We start from the raw sequence: 24,745 nt of genomic DNA on the forward strand, positions 1-24,745 counted from the left end.
ATGCATCTATAGAATTTGAGAGGAACAATTAATACTTGGAACTGGGCATAGCTCTCTTCCTGCAGTCTCTTCCTGGTGGTAGCCCAGTATATGATCCCAGTCCCAGTACAGGGACTGTACTGATTTCACAAAAACATAATTTTGTATCTGTGCTGTAAATGAGAAAAAAAAGGATATTTATATTTTTCTACCAGATTTATATTTTACTGTTTATTATTTTAAGTATGCCAGCACAGACTAACCCACAGCTTCTGCATCTTTAACTAACAGATTTAAAATAAAAATTTGCTGACACTTCCTGCATCACAGATGTCTAACTTCTGCGCCACAAATTAGATGTGGACATTTTCACATAGCTACATCAAATCAGAAAGCAGTGAGATGAGTTAATGGGTTAAAAAAAACAGCTAAGCAAACACAGAGCTCAACTAGGTAAACACTGTATGCAGTGGCTGGAGACTCTGCAGAGAGGATTCTAAATGTACTACAGTTCATTAATATTCTGTTGTACTGATAAAACATGGATCATATCTAATGACTGTCACAAATAACCCTTCCCTTGCACTCTAATCCATTGTAATGTTTTCTATTATTCAATGCAGACAGAGACCTTTCTTTAGAAACAGGCATCATGAGGATAAACAAACAGTAAGAGAGAAAGAGAAAAAGACAGATACACCATGGCCTACTGATACATTCTTTCACAATGAGCTGTTAAGATGTTTCCAGAACTGAGCTTTAGTAACTTTAAATATGCAGTAGTGCTTTCCTCTGACTGCAATGCAAAATGCTGGGTCTGGGTTTGCACATTAGCTGAAACCAAATGCCATGCATTTAAGACATGTTCCTCCACCTCACACTGCAGTGCTCTGAGGCTGTCACTACAAACAAATGCTAAATAGCTATTGGTCGCCGGAAAGCTAGTGCCATGCAGAAAGCATTAAAATATTAAAGACAGACAATACTTACTCCAAGGTCAGCCCCGGAATCTGTAGCCTTTCCCGCTGGGCTTTCATGGTTGTTATATGTTACCACACTCTATTGTAACCATGACACACATTCCCTGCCAGCGTCCTGGTGATGACAGAGAGCCAAAACCAACCTCTCTAAAGGACTGGACTAACAACCTCTCGAGGGGGAGGGGGATCCTGCAAGTTTGGGTCCTTCCACCTCTAGCGTAATCAAGAGCTGTCAGCGGCTTTCCTCAGGTTAACGGCGGTGCACACTGCACTGATTTCGTTAAGAGAATGAAGCTTGCAGCTCTGCATATCAAGTAATTGGTTTCTGATTTTTTTTTTTTTTTTTTTTTTTTAAGAAAGTCGCTCCACTCACAGACCCACTTTTCACCTCAGTGAAATGAAGAGTTCTTTTCGCCATGCAGACTGGGGGGAAAAATAAAGCCACAGTGTCATACTTAAAAAACAGTTTATCTCAGCAAACGTCAGCTATTCCCCACATCCCTGCGATGCTCAGGAACAGCATTTGGCCACCTCGAAGAGAATGCACTCACACTTTCCTTGGAGTTAACAAAATCACTCATATTCCACAAGAGATGAGGAACAGTGCCAGAAGAAAATCATTTGATTTCTTTCTTTCTTTTCTTTTTTTTTTTTCTAAATATGGCAATCATCAGTAAGAGGAATAAACTAACTGTGAATCTGGGGGAAGGTGAGCCCTGTCTTGAGGCAGAGACTTGTGTGTACTGGCAAAACCCAAGATGAGAAATACCAACCGGAAATGCAAGAGACAGGAGCTCACATTTCTGTTTTTGAAAAGCTGGTTTTTAAGAACATCTCAGTGTTCCATATTTTACAGAAGCAATCTAAGATGAATTAGGAAGGAAAGAGACAACATATACTTTGAAAGCCTAAAAGTTTCATCCTGTATTTATCTAAGGAACACAGTTTTTCACAGTATTCCTAAGTTGGAACTAAGTGTACTTCCATTGTTGTATATGAAGAACACATATCTGACTCACTTCCTCTAATGAATTTTAAAATGCTCTTAAAAATTGGCAACAACTGGTTTGTTGAGAAAAAACACTGGAACAAATTAGAACTTGAGTTTATCAAGAATTCTAATTTTCAAGCACTACGAGGCTACACACACACACACACACAGTACCACCTGGGTGAAGGGATGATGTTTAAGTAGTTGTTTCAAAGGCTGTGGTGATCAAACTCTTATCTTTCCACAGATGAAGAAACTGAGGGTACACATGTAGAGGCCAGGCCAGGATAAAATCGTAGAGTATTTATTCTTATCCCAGAGAACTTCATAGACAGGAAAGCCATGTATGGTTATTCAGGTTGGGTCCTGCACAAGGGGGCTAGGCAAGGGGGGAAATGGGCTGAAATCCAGTCTTCTTCCCACTTTGCCAACCCTGCACTTGGCTCTGGGCTGCTTTTACCCCATTTTTCTCATTTTCATGAAGTTATGTGACCTTCTAGAGGCCACCTGCTTCTAACTTTACTAAGGTACATGTGGGCTAGTGGAGGTTTATGTAATAGCCTAGAACCCTTTACTAAACCCTCCTCTACCAACTTACTCTGTGACACTTGTTAGTAACTAGTCACCAAATGCACTGAACTAAACAACTCTTCTTTTCGAGGCAACAAATCCTTACTTGAAATATAGTCATTGGGATAGTCACTGCTTCATAGGAGGCAGACAGAAATGTCTAAAATACATCTAATTTAGTGTAAAAAAGCATGACAAGAAGAAATCACAGAGGTAGTAGAGAATACAAAGAATGAGGGACCAACTCAGGAAAGTCAGGGAAGGTTTGAAAGCATAAGTGTTATAAACCAAAGGACAATAAAAAAGAAAGAAAAATTCAGTTACCTATACCAAAACAATAGAGCTAAATTATCACATTCTTTAATCTTTTAAAGGAGCTCTCCATTTCAGGAAACACATTAGAATATTATTCAACAAACTTCTATACACAGATTTTAAGTGCATTTCAGTTTTATATGAAGCACAAAACATTTTCACGTGTATTTCATTGTAATATCCCTAATTTAACATATCCCAAAGCAAACTTACCATCTTGTCCCCAACACTCTCACCCCCAAATAACCCTCCTCCTAATGTAAACTATGCAGAGTCTCACCACCGAAACCACCCTGATCCAAGGTGTGTTTAGCTAGATTGATTGCCTCCTGACTCATCTCTCCACATCCTCCCTAGTACCCTCTTCACTTTATGGGACACCAACTCCAGAGTGATCTTTTCCAGAACATGTCACTCCTCAGGTCAGAACTCTCCAACAGCTTTTCTCTCATTCACAATATGAAACAAACAAACAAACAAAAAATCCAGCACACTTGGCTAGATTGATATAGTCATGGGAGGGAATGAAGGCTCACCTTTGGAGGATATCAGAGAATTAGCCCATTAATCTTGAAAAGTTCTAAAGCAGGGGGAATCAAGCATCTATCTTGCTTTCCCTATGAATCACACCTTAGAGGTGGGGATGTGATTCTCTTTAGAGAGACATTCTCACTGGTAATAAAGAAGGGATGACAGATGGAGGATACCACCATTTTTCAAACCCAAATAAACCAGTCTGTCTGGGCCATGCTCATCAATGTATGCTAACAACACAGAAAGAGAGGCACAGGACTTGTTTTTTTCTTCAGGCAACACAGGTGAATTAGTCTTACTCAAAATTCATATCATCCTTGGATACAACCAAGTTTCTGCCTCGGATACGGGGCCAAAGAACACATTAAGCAATACCACAGAGATCAACAGAAGCTAGATGTGAAAGTCTGAATCAATGACTGATTTTCTAAAAAAAATTTTAATGGGGTGTGGGGGATGGGAGGGAAACTAAAGATTAAAAATGACAAACCAGTTGGAACACAGGAACTTTTTATGGGCCCTGATATCACAGAAATGGCACGCATACACATATTCTGACATTTAGAAAATAATCAGTATGATGTAGATACTACACATACTAATACCCTTTTCATTAAATGTATGTGTATGTATGTAAATATGTGTATATATAAATGTGTATAGACAGTAGGAGTTCCTGATGAAACTCATCAATTAATTTTAAGTATAATATTAGAACATGATCACTTTTAATTCCTTATGTTTTAGAGCTATATATAAAAATATTCATAGATGAAATAATATGTATAGTTTTGCTTCAAAATAATCTGGGAAGGGAGAAAAAAGGTAATATAGATGAAATAAAACCTGCTGTGGGTTATTATTTATTAAATCTGGGTGATGGGGTGATTATACCATTGTTTCTACTTTAGTATGTTTGAATTTGTTTCTATCAAAAAATTAAAGAGGAACCTCATCAATCCTTCAAAGTTCCACATGACAGTCAAAGATCCACACCCACTTGGCCTGCTCCCTGTGAGTCTCTTTGTTACCCCTGACTCTTTTCCACATATTCCAACACACTGCTACCTCAGGCCCTTTGTGCTTACTGCCCTGGGATGGTTTATTTCTTAAGTGTACCACAAAGGGCCCATGTGTTAAAAACTTGGTGACAAGTATGTGGTGCTTTTGGGATATTGTGGAGGTGGGGCCTAGTGGAAGGAAGGTTACTAAGGACATGCCCTGGAAGGGGACAATGGGACCCTGTCCCTTTCCCTTACTGCCTGGCCACCATCAAGTGAGCAGCATTACTGTGCCACACACCCTCTGCCATGGTGTTCCACCTCACCACAGGCCCCAAAACAAAGGAGCCCACCGACCATGAACTGAAATCTCTAGAACCATGAGGCAAAATCAATCCTTTCTCCTTTTAGGTTGATTTTCTCAGGCATTTTGTCACAGTGGTAGAAAACTGACTAACACATGCTCCTGATCCTGGAACTCATCTCTTCAGAGGAGTCTAATATCCTGCTCCTGACCCTCCTTCCCACCTCACCAGATGGCCCCACAGGAAATGCAGGACTCCCAGACTTAGTGTTTCCTTCTCTTCATATTGAGGCATTTTTCTCCTTAGCTTTTATCATCACCTGACATACTTTATATCCATTTACTGTCTGTCTTTCTGTATCAGAATGCAGGCTCCACGAAGGCATGTGTGCTGTGTGTTGTTCAGAGCTGTATGTGTCCAGGGCCAAGAACAGCCACACAAATATTCCAAAAATATGGACTGAAGATGAATGAATGACCTTCTTTATATTGTCAGACACAATTCTGTGCTAGAGAGCCATGAGGAGGAAAGATAAGGACAGAAGCATCTTCCATTGTTTCACACATCTCTCTCATTCATATTCGTATTACCTCTTCCCAATTAAAGAGATCTGTCCTCCTTTTTCCTATAATTGTAGCTTTACACAGCATTAGATCAGCATAGTGTCAGAATAATGAACTCAGAGAGTGACCTCCAAGAAACTATGGAGTTGGGTAATGTTCAGGTAACACACAAAGAGGGAGAAAGGCCTCTGCTGGACAGAAGGCACACCATGGACTAGCTGTGCATGTGTGTGTGTGTTAAGGTTACACAAGAGTAGTGTGATGTGTTTGGGTGGGTGCAGGGAGAGAGGACAGTGTTTTAAACTACATAGGTATGACTGAGAAGACATACATAAACCTAGGCTGAAGTTAAGGAGCCTTCTCTTATAAGGATACCCTCTGCTGCATTATTGGTGCCAGTATGGATTTTGAACAAATCCAATGGCATGATTTAAGGCTGGGTCTTTCCATGTATTCTATAGAGCAGTGTTTCTCAAACAGGCTTGGCAGTATCTGAAGACATTTTTGGTTTTGCATCTTACATCAGAGGAAGAGGGCTGTTGCTACTGGTATCTAGAGGTCAGGGATGCTGCTTAACATTCTACAATATACAACATAGCCCCTTACAACAAATAACAGTGCTGTTCTAGACACTGTGTTCCAGAGATAAGGGTCGATTTCTACAGGACATTCAGTATCAATGGCCAGTTTTAAATGTTTTGATTCTGATGTCATTATACTCAGTTTGGAGTAGTCTTATTTTTTCATTTCTCATTCCATATTTTCTCTCCTGGTAACATTATTAACCCAAATTATATGATTTTTTTTGTATATGTGTCTGTGGTGCTGGGAATTGAACACAGCACCTTGTGTATGCTAGACAAGCACGCCACCACTGAGCTACACCATCAGCCCCTAACCTGAACATATGTGTACACTTCTGTCCTGTTTTCACAGGGAATAGCCTTTTATAGTCAGAGCCCTAGAAGTGTCTCTAAGTCACAGAGCCTAATTAACCAGGACTTCACGCCATACACAAACAGCAACCTGGATATAGAATTTTTCAAAGCAAAATGTCCCAAAGTACATGCTCCACAGCACTCTGAGGCCAAAGGGGCCGGCTTACAAGTAATATCAGCTACAGGTATCTGAGGTACCTGGATGATGGGATTTCAGTATAAGGGACTTGACTTTCTGATGATAGGGACAGATCTCCCCATTCAGTATTTTTTTTCTTCTTCCCTAAATTCAAGATTCTACAAGGAATATGCAAAATACAGAACTCAGAGTGAAAGTGACCATCACTCCCTGTCTTCAATTTATCTATTTTTCTTCAAAGACCAGCACAGTTGAAGAAAACTTTCAAAGAAGGTGAATGTGTGTGTTCTGTACTTTTATCACATACAGTTATCACAGTATGGATTGGACAGAACCATGAACACTATCATTCTTCAATAGCTGATATTATTCATCTAACAAATTTCTATTTAGCAATGCATGCTCTGGGTGTAAGAGAGACAGCGGTGGATGAGACTGAGTACACATCGATAGAGTCCATTAATTCAGGAAAATAAATAAGGACATAGATAAGATCATTTCTGGTAATGCAAGGCACCACCATCACAGGATGACAGAGTCAAGGAAAAGATGGTCTTTAGATTAGGGCTCTGAGGACTCTGATATGCAAACTTCATTGGCAGGGTGAAATTTGCCAGCCCATGAAGTGTCAGGGAGAAAATGCAGCAGTAAGGAGACAGCAATTGCAAAGACTCTGAAGCTGGAACAAGCCTGGCTCATTTGATGGACATCAAGAAGCCCCATGTGTGATGAATAGTCACTCAACAAATATTTACTCAGCATTTTTACCATGCATGGCATCATGGGGGATACAAAGATGGACCACACTTAAGTTTGGTTTGTGAGGACTGAATCATGTAGTAAAGCAGGAGGAGGGTACAGTCAAATTTAAAGGCGGAATCAGATTTATGTTCTAGGTGCTCGTTTGATTTGGGGGTGTCTTTTAATAAGTACAGTGAACTTTTCGAGTAGGATTCTATGAGAAGTTGTTTAATGGTTTCTAAGGACTCTTTATCATTTCACAGGGCAGGTAACATGAGGCAGTCTGCATGTGATCATCCACTGAGGGGACACACAGTAACTTCTTCCAGTAGCCAGGACGTTAAAGGGAGGAAAAATGATGGATGTGATTCCGTGATGGGGAAAGATCCAGACAGAAGCATCCCCCACTCTTTCACACAACTCTCTCATTCATTCTCTCTCACTCATTCATATTCTCATTACCTCCCCTTTCCTGCTCCTCTTCTTCCTTCTCCAAACAACACGAGGCCTTTTCCTGCCAGGCAGAGGGTTTATCACTGGCATTTACACAGCTTGCTAAAGATATTTTAAGATATCTAAGGTGTCAAATTTACCACCAGCACACCTCTTCTCAAGAAACTGAGGAGGACATGCTCCTCCTGAGCCAAGAATTAAACCATCCAAGAAATGCATGAAGTCAAGGAAAGGGCAGTACGTAGACAGAAGCCAAGGGAGTCACCAGAATGATGGAAACCAAACCATGGTGAAAGGAAATCCCAAGAAATCTGCTGCCATGCAGGAGGCCACAGAGCACCCCATCCAGCCAGGACCAGAACACAGAGGGTCCAGGATGCTGCTTCAGAGAAGATGCACCAATAGGCTATCTGATACGTTTGACAGTGTGGAAAGTACAAATAGAGGCATCCTAACTCAACTGCAGAATATGGGAAGGATCCAGAATGGCTACATAAAATCTAGCAAAGTGAAAAACACCCCAATTATTAACTTCAGGAAAAACACAAAGTTATAAAATAAATAGAGATATGATCAATAGAAAAATGGGCAACCCCTGCATTATAAACAGCAAATAATGGCCCCTCTAAAGATATTGCAATCCCCAGAACCTATAAATATATTATTTTACAGAGCAAATGGGACTTTGCTGATGTGATTAAGGGTGGTGAGATGAGACCGTCTATATTGTCTTGTGGACTGCCTGTAATCAGAAGAGTTCTTATAAAGGGGAAGAAGGAACCAAGAGAGTCACTCAGAGAGGGCGACAAGGTGGGAGCTGAGATTGAGTGATGGCAGCCAGGACCAGAGACTAAGGGCAGCCCCTAAAAGTTATGAAAGGGAAGAAACACATTCTCCCATAGAGCTTCCAGAAGGGAGACAGACTCCGAGTCTAGCCCCATAGGACTCATTTCAGACTTCTGACCCTCAGAATTATAAGATAATAAATCTGTGTTATTTTAAGACACTGAGTTTACAGTAATTTGTTGCAGTGACAATAGGCAATGAAGATGTACATAACTGCAATACTATAAATATTAAATAACAATTTTACCCCAAATCCTATTTTAACAGTGCTACCGCTATTTGGGGGATTTGGGGGATGGAAAAATAATATGGTATGGAATGAGGTAGTACAAGAGTTAAGTCTTTGGGTATCACAAATCGAGTCAATATATAAAGGGCAAAATTGAAAATAAGAAAGAGCAAACTAAATGCATTATTGTGAAATGTAGAGAACATTATTAAAGAACTCTGAGGGAAGCAGGACTGAAGGGTGGGAGGGTGAGGCAGGATGACAGCTTTTCATAAGCCTGGCAGTATTATTTAATTTTTAAAACTCTACATATACTTTGATAAGAATAAAAATTAATGTTAAAAAGAAAGGAGATTAGCTGCCAGAGATACTAGTAATTCCTTGCCATATCTCTGAATTTTACTGTATTCACTTTTATTGAAACATCATCTAATTTCCTTACACTTGTTATCTACCACATTCAGCTAGACACAGTAGTATTTTAAAACTGGGAGAGAGGTGAACCATTTCCATCTCTTTAAGATTTAGTAATTTTCTTCCTCACAACACTATCTCCCTCGTGATCAATGTGAATCGAAATCTTTATAAACAGAAAGAAAATGGAAAACAAGCAAATAAAATAAAAGGGAATGTGCAGAGAAGCACTTGAAATTGAAGGGGGATTACAAGCCTGCATCCTCTTCTTCATGCGATACAGGCTCCAGGACACAGTGCCACATTCCGATGCGAACACTTGTGCTGCCTTTCTACCCCAAGTCCCCAGCTGGTAGTAAACTACTCTTTTGTTTCAGATTTTACTCTGGAGTAATACTTTATAACGCCCACCAGGCCTGCAATTCAAGTCTTTTTTCCTACCATCTGCAGCCACGGATCCATGTTATGCCAAGTTCCGACAAAGTACTCCCTGAACACGAGGCCTGGCACCTTCTCTCCATTCCTACGGCAACTGTACTCCGGTTTGGCTTTGGTGACAGCACTCATCTTTTCTGATTACATTAATTGTGGGTAAAACTTAACTCCATGCTCTCAGTTCAGTCTAACCCAGGCACATGATCCATTTTCTGATCCTGAGATGGCTTTGAGGACATGGACGTGACTCAAGTCAGGCTACAGACAAGATAATGAGAAAAGGGATTCTTTTCTTGCTGTATCTGAAGTTGGCAGGTTATGTATCTTTGGTTGTCTTGTGACCACCAGAACAGTACCTATAATATTCCTGAAAGGGCAGAGCCAACACAGACAAGAGCAGAAATTAGGTGTGAGTTAAATTGTTCGAGTCATGGATCAAGACATGCCTCATGATGGACACTTAAACTTTCTAATTAGGTGATCCAACAAATCCTTTCTCAAGGCTAGTGTGGATTGACTGTACTATCACTTATAACACCAAGATTATCAGAAAGCTTTGTGAGTTGTATAAATATTTTTGATTTAACACTTTTTTCCCCTAAGAAAATAACTCAACAAATCCAAAGAACCTTAAGATCTAATTTTAAAAAATTTAAACAGAAACAGCATTATTTCGAATAACCCCAAACTGAAAATTACTCAAACACCTATCGACATAAAATGGCTAAGTGCACTGTGGCACATTCACCTATTGGAATGTTGCATACTCATGATATTGAATGACCCATAACCACATTCATTGTAAGATAAATCTTAGAAGCACTTCAAGCAAAAGAGAGTATAACTGCCCTGTGGGAAAGTAAAATGGTGCCGCACTTTGGGAAAGGGTATGGCGATTCCTCAAAAGCTTAAACACAAAATGACCTTAGGATTTAGCTATCCCACTTCTGGGACTATCCCCTCCAGCCCCAGATGAAAACAGGGACTCAAACAGGTATTTGTACACCCATGTTCACAGCAGCCTTCTTCACAATGGCCAAGAGTGGAAGCAAGACGGTGTCCACTGATGGATGAACAGATGAACAAAATATAGTATCAGCTATATTATGGAATATTTTTCAACCCTAATAAGGAAAGGAATTCTGATATATGCCACAACAAGGATGAACCCCAAAGGCCTTATGCTAAGTGAAATAAGCCAGTTTTAAAAAGCATTGCATGACTCTGCAGAGTGGCTATGGCTGTGGATTCCGACTGCTTTCATAGACACCAAAAGTGAAATGAATGGTCATTGCCAGGGACTATGGGGAAGGAATAGTATTAGTGTTTAATAGTACAGAATTTTGGTTGGGGAAGATGAGAAAATTCTTGAGATGGATAGTGGGAATGGCTGTAATTTATACACTTAAAATTGGTAAAATGGTAACTTTATGCTATGTATATTTTATCACAATTTATTTTTAAAGGGGAAAAGAAAATGTACCTATACTGTCCTCTACCCGACCTGTGCTATTACACATCAGGCAGGGAGGAGTGGAGTGGGGAAAGGTAGTGACAGAAAGTACTCAGGGGCTCTGATATACAGATCATGTCTTGTCTTCTTGACCTAAGTGCTGATTACATGCATGTGCCCAGTTTGTAAAAATCCCCCAAGCCTGTGAATGTGGGAGTTCCTTATAATCCTAAGCTGTATCTCTCACAAAAGTAGACTCTAGATTAGATTCTTTACAGCTTTCAGACACTCCTCAAATATACTCTCTTTAAAAAGTGATTTAAACCCACTATAATTCTATAAAGAATTTGAAACAGTACATAAGAATATACATGTGTACAGACACACACTAATATAATAAATACATCAAAGTAGAAAAAAAAAACTAAGGTAAATCAGTACCAAGGAAACTAGAATAAAAAGAAAGATGTGTGGAAAAATACAGAACTTACACATATAGAAAGCACAGAATGCTAAAGAGTAAAGGGGTCAATCTTATGAGCTGTGATGAAAATAATTCATCAGTTGCTCACCATTATATAGTTAGTAAGAGACTGAGCTAGGACTTTGAATTGGATTTTCTGATTCCGACTGCTGCATCCTGTTCATTTTCCATGTTGTACTTTTCCAGATCACAATATGGATAATGAGTTGTTTGACAAAATGATTCCGGTAGCATTTTTCTTGTTAATGGATTCAACATACTTAATTCATAAAAAATTATTGTAATATATTGCATAAAGTTAGATATATATCAGATACATAAACTAGAAGGTAAGCTAGAGGCAACTGTTAAAGTACTCTGAATGACATCATTGGTCATAGACAAAATTATTAAAGCAAAATACAGAGGACTTCTGAAGAGACTTCACAAACTACAAAGAACTCTCTAGAGATTATAGCTGATAAAAGGGCTCTCTTCACTTCCATACTTGGCAAGACCATGGTTAGCTCCTCTTCTGAGAAATTAGCAGGTGTATAAAGTGTGTCTTCCATTTTTGTCATGCTTCATTACATATGGGATGATTTATCATAAACCCCACCATCTTCCTTCAAGAGGTCTACCCACATTGACAGAGCAACCTTATTAAAGAAAGAGTCTTGGTAACAGGTTATTGCAATGATGTTTGATTTCTAAAATTTTTTAATTTTCAAGCTGTGAATTACATAACTAAGACACTTTTCATACCTGATGTTCTGTGAGAATTTTACCAATAACAAATGGAGAACTTCTCCACCTCTAGGACTCCAGTTGACTGCTAAAGACAGAGGGGTGTGTATTCCACCCTTGTTCTCCAGGCATGCATGACTGTGTCCTTCAGAGTCAACTCACGTTCTGAATGCTTCACTTAAAAGTCATCTATGAAGTGAATTAGTGATGAGAAGAAAAGGCCACAGACCACAGTTAAACTCTTAGGAAAATGTTATCAGTAACATTTGTGGATACTGGATTTTGAAATCTGGAGAAAGCAAAGTGAATAGCAGGGACACAAATGTTTACACAATCACCAGAACTATTTTAAAAAGGTTCATCTTTCAGAAATGTCATTCCCTGTCATCTCTTATATAATTACAAATCAAGCACAATTGTTTTATCATAAAATGCTATGGTGACCTGACAACCCATAATAAATGACCTGACCATATATATTTCTTTTTCATTTGAAATCACAGTAATAAAAATGACAGACTTATATTACTGGGTACCTTCTGTGCCATAGACACAAGCAGAGCAATGAAAAACCAAACATCATTTCTTTATATTGCATGTTGGGTAACCATCATTTCTTTGGCAAATATTTATTCAGTACCTGCTACGTGCCAATTACTGGAAACAATAAAGATTACTATTTCTCAGTTTTACTATAAAATGTTTTCTTGGTTTAAAAATAGAATTTTATCTAAAAGATTCTATTTGTTATATTTCTAACATGTGATTTCTAACATTTTAAAATTTTCATTGGGAAAGAGAGGGAGGAAGAGAAGGGAAGAGAGATGATGAACAAGTTGGCCCACACTTAATTGCCTTAACAACAATATTTATATTGACTTTCATCCTGATAGTTCAAGTTCCACTGAACAAAGAAAGAGGTGAAATGGAAGAAAGACAAAACTAATGTTAACTCTCTGTTCACTATATCTGCTTGAACTTCAGGCATTTTATAAGAACAACAGAAAAAACAAAGCTTTAACCCTGTCTATTTCCATTAACCAAGCAATTCAAAGAGAATTACATATATTTAAAAAAGAAAATCAATAAGAAAATGCAGTTCAAAATATAAAGACCACCTTTTGATGAATGGAAAATACTTCTATTATTCCCATTCCTTCCAGAAATAGCTAAATCAAATTATAATCTTTCAATGCAAAAATAATCCCTTTCCAGAAAAACTAGGAGATGTTGAAGTATGCATCTTGCAATATCTACAGCAATGAACTCTGTAAACATCAAGTGATCACTGAGGTAGACATGGAGATGGACCATCAGAAAAAGCAAAATGCATTTCATAGAAATATACTGAAAAACACCTCAAATTACTGATTTCTCCTGAGCAGAACTTGAAGGAAATTTTACAGTATTTGAGATGATCATTCTTATTATCTTCTAAGGAATCTCTAGTTGTAGCTTCAATTTTCTTTCAGTCAAAATTTATGTGGGAGAATGACACTTTCAAAACTTTTGACAACATTTTTAACATTAATATAATAATAACATAATAATATAATCTAATATAATAATATAATAACATAATAGTTTCTAATATTACAGTTGAAATACCTACCATTTAGCACTTAGGACACAATTTCAGATACTTTACATTGAGATTGTTAGTCCCATTTTACAAATAAGAAAAGGGATACAAAAGTAGTGATTAACTTGTCCAGGGTCACCCAGCTAGAAAGAGGATTTTTTTTTTTTTTTTTTTAACAGAACTGGGATTTGAACCCAGGGCCTCCTACATGCTAGGCAAGTGCTTTACCACTGAGCTACTTTCCCAGTCCAAGGAGAATTTAATTTATTTATTTATTTATTTTGGTTCCAGGCATAGAACCCAGTGGCACTTAAGCCCTGAGCCACATTCCCAGCCCTTTTTTTTTTTTTTTTTAATTTTAAGTCAGGGCCTCACTAAGGATCAATGTGATGAACCTTCCTTAAGTAGTAAAGGTAAAGGTAGAAGATATAGTCTACATTTTTATCATACAACATTCAATATATACCTATTCAAATCCATTAGCTTTACTTAATACCGATAACACTGTGTTAAAATACTTGCCAAATACCTAACCAAAAAAAAAAAAAAAAATCAAAGCAAGTACTTCTTAGGATACTGAAGGCTTATGTCCTTTAGGTTAGTTGAAAGACATTACTTATGTTTCTAAACTAAACTGTACTTGTGGAGGTGTGACTCCACACCTCATTCACCACCTAGCACACTGTCACAAAGGACTCAGTGCTTGCTGTTCTGAACTCAGATTTTACTCTTCTATTTCCCAAATAATCATCTTTCTTCTCTAGTGGTGCATCTCTTTCCAACTCCATCATTTCCAAATTCAACCATTTTATCATGAGGTTTATTGCTTAGCCCCAAAATTCTTTAATGTAGATTATGATTTATAAACACTTTAGACATTTTGAAAAGCTATTTGTTTGTATTTTTGGTAACACCTAAAAAAAAATCTAAAGCATATTGATTGGTCAGGACTGTTAGATTTAAATATATATAAGGGATCTATGATTTTAACTAAGTGAAAGACTCTATGATGAAATAAAACTCTTTGAATTTTATCTTAGGAAAAAATATCTTTCTGCTCCTTCATCACAGTGAAATATTTACCTCAGCTTAAATATGGCTACCTCAAAGATCGCTTGACCTGACATAAATCAGAATACCACATTGCTCTGTCCTACAGTATTCCACTTCTCTCCTTTCATATCATGTATCACAATTAGGATAAGTAATATATGATAATAAAACTCCCTTCTGTGTTGATCAACATTTTATACTAAGTGCTTGATGTCCAGCTCACACAAAGTTGGCACTCAACAAAGTGAAGAGTTCATTGTTAACAAAGACTGCTACAAGCATGGTCACAAAGAGTGAAGGCTGAAATTCAACTGGGGATTAGTTCAGGAAGGCCGAGTTAGGATTCTTGATGAGAGATCAGAAATCAGAATTCGTCCGGGATACCTTGAGAAGTGAAGCTTGCCATACTTTCCTCAGCCCCATCTAGGCCAGTGACACAGATGGCATTCCAAAGCCCACTGGTGTCCTTCCTGGCACCAACAAGAGTCATGCAGCTCAACAAGTGCCCTGGAGGAAAGCTGTGGGCTTCCTTGAGAGGAGGAGCTGAAATGCTTTGCTTCCTCCTGCTTGGGGCTAAGGAGCATAGGGGGACAACACAAGGCTTTGAGTATCAGGAGGTGAGAATGGAGAAGTGTAAAACTACACATTTTGACACCTCCCCAACCAAACAGCAGAGAACTTCTCAAAAGTCATCTCTGGTGACATTACAGAGAGTTTATATGTGAATGGCAGTAATGCTATATCCCTTTCCAGATAATCTGAAACTGGAATCACAACATACACATATCATATTCCAACACAACTATCTTTGGTTCTGTAACAGGGAATCTAATTGGGAATATGGTATAGGTTTTCATCTTTGCTTTTCTTCCCCATCTGCTCAGCCAACATGGGAACTCAGATCTTGAACATGTTTGAACTCAAGTCTTTTGAGTCTCAGGCTCCTTCATCATCTACCACCTTCTTCACTAACATGGTACTCAGGATGGAATGGAACCTGTGACATTTGTTATATATAAGAGAGATGGTCCCCTTTATAAGAGAAACTTGTCATGTAGACATTTTATTTTCCTTTGCATTTTGTTGGAGAAATCAATTTTTTAAAGACGTCTCCAAGCCATGTGAAATAGTTGAATCAGTATTGAATAAATATTACTGTATCTCTGTCAGTTTCACTCCCATGCAATCACCTCACATCACAAACTACTGGGTCTAAAAGAGGGTCATTCCTAAGACTCAATATAAAAGTTCATGTGCGAGCCAATTTAAGAATGTTCAGAGATGAAGCAATGACAGAATCTTATCAGTGGATTAATACACTGCTATGGATTAACTGGGTGGTAACCATAGGCAGGTAGGGTGTGGGTGAAGGAGGTAGGTCCTTGAGTGTGTGACACTGGGGTTTATATTTTGGCCCTGGTGAGCAGAGCACTCTGTTTGCCTATTGCCATGTCCTGAGCTGATTTCCTCCATCAGTCCCTTTTACCATGAAGTTCTGTGTCACCTCATGTCCACAGCTATGGAGTTGACTGACTGGACTGAAACCATGAGCAAAAATAAAGTTTTCCTCCTCTACATTGTTCTTGTCGGGTCCTTTGGTCACAGCAATGCAAAGCTAGCTAAAACAGCCATGACAGCAATTCTAGAAAGAAGAGGCAGCAGGGAAAAGTAGTGTTGAGTAGCAACTTGAATGGAAGCTAACTTCCTATGTCCAGATGATGAAGTAGAAAACTCAAAATGCTTAAGCCCTCTAAGTAATCAGGGGATACTGTTAACCCTTTACATTGAGATTTCCATCAAAGTACAGACTTGAAATCTGACATACTTCATAAGTAAGGGCAGGCGAGAGAAGTGCTGACGTTTCTTTGTGGGGAGATGGATAGAGTATGGGAAGCAAAAATAAAAGCTATGTTCCTTTTATTTCAGTGTTCCTCTGACAGGTCAGGATCAGGCAGCAACTCAGGTCTGGTCCAAACCCTACAGGGACCATAAAAGTCATCCAGAAAAAAATATATATGCATTTTCCAGGGTCCTACTTCTTCTAGGGCAGAAACAACAATAAAGAATGCAGAGGTGAAAAGAATTAGTACATCATAAAAAATGGGAAAGAAAAATAAAATACTCTCACATTGACTGTCCCTAAGAGAATTTACTCACATAGTTAAATTTATGCAGCAAGTTACCAGGATCCTCATAAATACTGGACCATAATCAAGCTGTAATCATTCATTTTATTTACATTTCATTAGGGGGCACTAAGGTAATGATCTTTGAGAGATTTCACTGCAGCCAATGAAAACAGAAGTGGACCTCCTAAAGGGGGTGGGCATAAAAAGGGAATGTCTTTTGTCCCAAAGGTGCAGAATTATTAAAAACAATCTGTTTTAAAAGTTACTATGTGCTTTTTTAATGCATTTTCAACTCATAATTGCATTTTAAATTATTTTAACTTCCCACAGTACATGTGAGGTAAGACCTGGATCTGTCTGCCTACAAAATTTAGACTGAACTGTAGCATTACATGGAAAACAAACTTCCATACGATAGAGGCTGCAACAGAAATTTCCAGTACACCTAGAACATTCTCCATATATATTAGGACATGTCATTTACTGCTGGCAAAATCCATGACAACCTTTCAGGCCCCACCATAGCAATTTGAATAGCTACACAAAAGGGCAGAGCGGCAATATCCTGAATAAAACATCCAGTGCCTGCATCTCTCCTTTGAAGGCTGTCAGCCATACATTTTGAATAACCTGAAATGAAGATCAAAAGGGAATAGAATTCATTTATTTATTTATTTTACCTGAGGCAGTGAATGAGAAGAAAGTAAAATTCAGAATTTAAAAAAAAAAAGTCTAAATTTAGGCAAACATCAATCCCTTATTCCTAAGATCCACAAAGAAGTTTAATCATTTCGTCGAAGTCACAAAGTAGGACACTGAGGTATAAAATTGAGGTCAAAGCAACAAAAATAGTTAAAGATAAATAAAACCAGATATTCCCTCCTCTCACTGTTTCCCCTCTCAGTCACCTTCTCCCTGACCTTCCGCAAACACACTTCCTCCTGAATTCCGGTCAGGAACACCACTAGGATTCTCTTCAATCATTTCAGTTTGAGAGCAGCTCCTCCTCCTGTGGGGACTCCCATGGAGTTGCTCCTGTTTCTCCCTCTTTTCTGAGGCACATTTTAAAGACAGGGAGAACGTGACAGAACTCAAGATGGGAAACAGAGAAAAAGAGGCTGTGCAATTTTGAGACAATTCTGCCTAACATGTGGATGCTGGTATGATATAAGCCATCTCTTCATACATATTTAAAAAAAAATAAAGAGAATGAACTGAAGGATAAAATTGCTGGTGCACTAGTTTAACACATAACCTACTGTGCAAGTGTAAGAGGTACCATGCAAAAACTTTCTATCACCAGGTAAATTAATTGATCCTCTATAAAAGATAATTCAGATAATAAGATTTTCTGTACAGAATATAATATAATTACCTAAATAATAGACTAAATATGGTCCCAGTGCTGGAACTTTTTCCTATCAAAATAGCAGAAGAAGCTGTCAAAGCCTCCATGAACCTCCAGTACAAACAGAGACAGCTGGGCGGGGGTGAGGAGGGCAGCAGTACTTGCTCCCGTCCCTCCCCAAATGGCCTAAGTACCAGTGATTGTCCTCTTCAAGGAGCTGGCCCAGGTGAGACAGCCACACAGCTTTCCTGACCTCTGTGCTTCTCAGGGAATAGGACCCAAGAGGTTCAGGATTCCTCCCTGGGAGTATGAGTTAGTGGGATTTGGTGGAACATACTAGGAACTTACCCACCACTTATATAGTACAGTTTCCCTGGGGAAATATTTTCATGGGTTTTAAACAACCAATTTCAATATGAACTACTTAAAAAGAATTCAACTGAAACCTGTGGTTATTTATGGGAAAAAATACCCTAAAAATAGATTTCTTGCTCAATTAGGGATTTTTGCCTCCATGGTTTTTTTGTTTGTTTGGGGAGGGTTTCTTTTTTCTTTGGTGAGGGGAAGGGTAGGGGAGCCAGTGAGACTTTGAACCCCTTACTTAGTCTCTACAAGTCCAAGCATTACTTGTTTGTAAGATGGAGGTCACAATATCATGTCCAGCAACCTAATTAAGAGATACTCATTTACTTTATTTTGAAAGCTCAGGGTGTGATAGGCAGAATTCTACAAAAAGCCCCAATGACTCATACCCTGGTATCATCCTCATGGGAAGAATTTGTGAAAATAAACCTCCCATGATGAGGTTACCAATCAATCAATTTTGACTTCATCAAAAGGGAGTTTAGGCTGGGCGTGATGGCACATGTCAGTAATATCAGCAGCTTGGGAGCCTGAGGCAGGAGAATCACAGTTCAAAGCCAGCCTCAGCAACTCAGTGAGGCCCTAAGCAACTCAGGGAGACCCTGCCTCTAAATAAAATACAAAAAAGCGCTGGGGATGTGGCTTAGTGGTTAAGAGTCCCTGGGTTCAATCCTTGGTCCAAAAAAAAAAAAGGTGCAGGGAGTTTATCCTGGGTGGACTGGACCTCATAAAGTTAAGTCCTGTAAAAAGGAGTGAAATATCAGAAAACTGATCCTCCTCCTGGCCTCAAAGACAATGGAAGCTGTCATGAGTTCTATCCTTGCACGAAACTGAATTCAATCAGCAACCAGAAGAGGCCAGAGGAGGATTCTGCTGAGTGCTATTCTGACTTCTTAGCCACAGAACTGTGAGATAATAGATGGGTATTATTTTAAACCATTAAGTTTATGGTAATTTGTTACACAGCAATAGAAAACTATTAATACAGAGTATAGCTATAAATACATGTTTCCAGAACCTGGAAGAAGAGAAACATTAGAAGTAACACAGGATATACATATGAGAAAGAGAAAAGAAGGAGGGAAGAGAGAAAGGGCCCATGATACCACTCTGATAGAAGCTTTATAAATATTATCTCCTGCAAAGAAAGTTTTATTTAGAAAAAAAAAAGTTTGTGTCTCCTATTACTGTAATATAAAGTTGCAACTTATCCCCAGCACCACAAAAAAAAAAAAGTCGCAACTTAAAGCTACCAAATGTACAAATTTACAATCAATTTAACCAAAGTTTTAACTTCATTATCATGATAGAAACCTTTTAACTAGCAAAAGGATACCACAGAAGGATGGTCTTGAATTTTATTTTAAAAGCACTCAGAACAATATCCAAAAGGGAGGGAGTTGTGCCTTTGAAGAAACTATACAAACTCATTTGTTTATCACATAGACCATTTCAGGAACTATCTTCAGTACTGGCAAGAAAACACACACAGTATTGTAGAAATATAAACAAAATAATCCCTGTAGCACTGTGGAAAGAAATTAGCTATACCAAAGACATTCAGAAGAAAATACAATTTGTGGACAACTTTTTAAAATAGCAAAATCAGAAAATACTCCAAATTAAAAAAAATAGGAATCACAAAAAAAATCAATAGGACAAAAACTGAAGAGTGATACCTAACTACACTTTAAAAATTTTTGATCTGTATGTAAGACACATTAAAACATGTAAGAGTTTTCTTCAGAACCAAGATTGATTTACCAGAGAAGACAAGAAACTACAAAACACACATTTGCTACTTTAGAGCCTTTTTGTAATTTTTACCATTTATCATGCTCTAAATTATTATTATATTTTAATTATTAAAAAAAAAAAAAGGTCAAACATTTCAGGATGCAGGGCATCCTTTGGGCATTCTTTGTCCTAAGTACACAGTTCTTGGCACTACAATTGATAAACCCAGTGTTCCAAGAGATAGAATGGAAGTCCTATAGGCATTTTTGCTTAAAGACAAAACTCGAGAAAATGCATTCAGCATGCAAGTCCACTAAAAAGCAAGCCTTTGGACTGTGCTACTATGGTATTTCTATATAAATATATTTCAACTGTCATGATACAGATTGTATCAAATAATGACAACAAGAGGTATTTAGGCTCACGAAACTTCCCTACACTCACTGTTTGTTTTTAAAAGGCAGCAACACTTTTATAATATGGGGAAAAAATACTTTAACATTCCTTAATTTTGGAGTCAGACCTTTGATTCTTTATGTTTGGTGGCTATTTAGTCAACATTCTGTACTTCTGCCCAGACATGAACAGTCACGCTTTCCTGGAAGTGCTGAGGGCAGCTTGTGCTCTTGATGTGCATTACCACATCCGGTTCTGAGAGGCCTATGTGATCATCAGCCTCATTTCATTGGTAATGAAATTAAGACCCAGGAAGTTAATTTAACATGAAGGTTAAGTGGGTTGGCAAGTGATAGAACTGTGGTCCGAATGTGTTCTAAGGTTAAAATCCTAATCCCAGATGTGTATTTGGAAGTGAAAGGAGAGAGGATAGTAAGGAAGCAACCTCACATAAGAAATCAGTGCCCTTATAAATGAGGCCCCAGAGAGAGAGGCCTCGCCCCCTCCCCCTCTACAACCACGTGACAATACAGTGGGAAACGGTTGCTATGAACTGGGCAATAGGTCCTCACCAGACAGTGGGTCACCGGGACTGTGATGTTAAACTTCCCAGTCTCCAGAAATGTTAGAAATAAGTTTCTGGTGTTTATAAGCTACCCAGCTATTACCTAAAGCTCCTGTGTTAGTGCAGGAATGTTCAGAGGTGAAATAATTGGACAGAAAGAGTTGTAACTTAATCATTCCATTCTAACTTAAATGGACTTAGTGATAACTATAGACAAGTGTGTCGTGGCTGGAGGAGGTGGACCTTGAATGACCTTGAATGGTTCCTCTTCCCTGTGACTCCTTCCCTCTCTCTCTGCTTCCTGGTGAGCCATGAATGGAAGAGCACTTCTGCCCCAAAACCACAATGACCTCACCTTGGACCCACAGCAATAGACTCAATCAACCATACGCTAAACTGCCGAAATCATGGGCCAAAATACATTTTTCCTTAAGTTGTTTTGTCAGGTATTTTGACCACAGCAACACAAAGCTTACACACCAGCTTAGGTATTTTGTGATAGCAAATAGAACACGTTAAGATAGTCAACCCTCAAAGCTAAAATAAACTATCCTTATATTATTCTACCTCTCATGATATAATTGCCTTTAATAATAAAAGAGAGGCCAGATATTCAGCAAGGTCATTTTCCCATGATGGGGAGGAGTCCATAGAAATTCTTCACACATAGGTATGTCCGTAATCCAAGGACTTCCTGTCGGCAAGGACACAACACTCTCACTCTCACAGGCATGCTTTACCACCAGAGCGATAACTCAAACTGCTGCAAAGTCATTAGCTACTTCCTTATACCAAAATAATTGATTAATTTGCCACCCAGACAAGGATTTTATTAATTTCTTTTTTTTAATTAAAAATCATAAATTTTCATAGGGCAATGTTGTTTGATTCATTGTTATTTTTTCCCTTCCTTCTCACCCCTCCCACCCCTCTTTTCCCTCTATACAGTCCTTCCTTCCTCCATTCTTACCACCCTCCTTATCCCTATCACTAAACCTAACCCTAACCCTAACGATAACCCCTCCTACCCCCCATTATATGTACTCATCCACTTATCAGCGAGATCATTCATCCTTCAGTTTTTTGAGATTGGCATATCTCACTTAGCATGATATTCTCCAATTTCATCCATTTGCCTGCAAATGCCATAATTTTATCATTCTTCATGGCACAGTAATATTCCATTGTATATATATGCCACAGTTTCTTTATCCATTCATCAACTGAAGGACATCTAGGTTGGTTCCACAATCTGGCTATGGTGAATTGAGCAGCTATGAACATTGATGTGGCTGTATCTCTGTAGTATGCTGATTTTAAGTCCTTTGGGTATAGGCCAAGGAGTGGGATAGCTGGGTCAAATGGTGATTCCATTTCAAGCTTTCTGAGGAATCTCCATACTGCTTTCCAGAGTGGCTGCACTAATTTGCAACCCCAACAGCAATGTATGAGTGTACCCTTTTCCCAACATCCTCGCCAACACCTATTGTTGCTTGTGTTCTTGATAATCGCCATTCTAATTGGGGTGAGATGGAATCTTAGGGTAGTTTTGATTTGCATTTCTCTTATTACTAGAGATATTGAACATTTTTTCATATATCTGTTGATTGCTTGTACATCTTCTTCTGTGAAGTGTCTGTTCATTTCCTTAGTCCATTTGTTGATTGGATTATTTGTATTCTTGGTGTAGAGCTTATTGAGTTCTTTACAGATTCTGGAAATTAGTGCTCTATCTGAAGTATGAGTGGCAAAGATATTCTCCCACTCTGTAGGCTCTCTCTTCACATTACTGATAGTTTCCTTTACTGAGAGAAAGCTTTTTAGTTTGAATCTATCCCAGTTGTTGATTCTTGCTTTTATTTCTTGTGCTATGGGAGTCCTGTTAAGGAAATCTGATCCTAAGCCAAAAAAGTTGAAGGTTTGGACCTACTATTTCTTCTATAAGATGCAGAGTCTCTGGTCTGATTCTGAGGTCCTTGATCCATTTTGAGTTGAATTTTGTGCAGGGTGAGAGATAGGGGTTTAATTTCATTCTGTTGCATATGGTTTTCCAGTTTTCCCAGCACCAATTGTTGAAGAGGCTATCTTTTCTCCATTGCATATTTTTGGCCCCTTTGTCTAGTATGAGAAAATTGTATTTATTTGAGTTTGTATCCATGTCCTCTATTCTGTACCATTGATCTACCTGTCTATTTTGGTACCAATACCATGCTGTTTTTGTTACTATTGCCTTGTAATAGAGTTGAAGATCTCGTATTGCGATACACCCTACTTCGCTCTTTCTACTGAGGATTGCTTTAGCTATTCTGGGTTTTTTATTCTTCCAGATGAATTTCATAATTGCTTGCTCTATTTCTGTAAGGTACATCATTGGGATTTTAATTGGGATTGCATTGAATCTGTATAGCACTTTTGGTAGTATGGCCATTTTGACAATATTAATTCTGCCTATCCAAGAACATGGGAGATCTTTCCATCTTGTAAGGTTTTCTTTAATTTCATTCTTTAGTGTTCTGTAGTTCTCATTGTAGAGGTCTTTCACCTCTTTTGTGAGATTGATTCCCAAGTATTTTATTTTATTTTTTTGATGCTATTGTGAATGGGGTAGTTTTCCTAATATCTCTTTCTGAAGATTCATCACTTATGTACAAAAATGCATTGGATTTATGAGCATTGATCTTGTAATCTGCTACTTTACTGAATTCACTTATGAGTTCTAAGAGTTTTCTGGTGCAATTTCCAGGTTCCTCTATATATATAATAATGTCATCAGCAAACAGGGATAGGTTGAGTTCTTCTTTTCCAATTTATATCCCTTTAATTTCTTTGGTTTGTCTAATTGCTCTGGCTAGAGTCTCAAGGACGATGTTGAATAGAAGTGGTGAAAGAGGGCATCCCTGCCTTGTTCCAGTTTTTAGGGGGAATGCTTTCAGTTTTTCACCATTTAGAATGATACTGGCCATGGGCTTAGCATAAATGGCCTTTACAATGTTAAGGAATATTCCCACTACCCCAATTTTTTCTAGTGTTTTGAGCATGAAGGGATGCTGCATTTTATCGAATGCTTTTTCTGCATCTATTGAAATAATCATGTGATTCTTAACTTTAAGTCTGTTGATATAGTGAATGACATTTATTGATTTCCAAATGCTGAACCAACCTTGCATCCATGGGATAAAACCCACTTGATCGTGGTGCACTATCTTTTTAATATATTTTTGTATGCAATTTGCTAAAATTTTGTTGAGAATTTTTGCGTCAATGTTCATTAAGGATATTGGTCTGAAATTTTCTTTCCTTGATGTGTGTCTGTCTGGTTTAGGTATCAGGGTGATATTGGCTTCATAGAATGAGTTTGGGAGGGTTCCCTCCTCTTCTATTTCATGGAAGACTTTGAGGAGTATTGGAATGAGCTCTTCTTTAAAGGTTTTGTAGAACTCGGTTGAGAACCCATCTTGTCCCGAACTTTTCTTTGT

The 24,745-nt window shown here is 38.3% G+C and overlaps 1 protein-coding gene across 15 annotated transcripts in view; it reads right to left on the minus strand.

The window, feature by feature from the left end:
* The window catches only part of MAST4 (microtubule associated serine/threonine kinase family member 4), a 556,979-nt gene that overhangs the window by 198,319 nt on the left and 333,915 nt on the right, over positions 1–24,745 (minus strand). The window contains exon 1 of one of the 15 annotated variants that reach the window (XM_079144841.1): positions 970–9,301. The exons of the other annotated variants lie outside the window; for them this stretch is intronic. Coding sequence (XP_079000967.1) covers positions 970–1,016 — 47 coding nt within the window. The 5' untranslated portion in view covers positions 1,017–9,301. Of the gene's footprint in view, positions 1–969; positions 9,302–24,745 lie in introns of those variants that run through there. 15 annotated transcript variants of the gene reach the window in all.

Source organism: Sciurus vulgaris (genome assembly GCF_902686455.1).
Source record: "Sciurus vulgaris genome assembly, chromosome: 6".
NCBI lineage: Eukaryota > Metazoa > Chordata > Mammalia > Rodentia > Sciuridae > Sciurus > Sciurus vulgaris.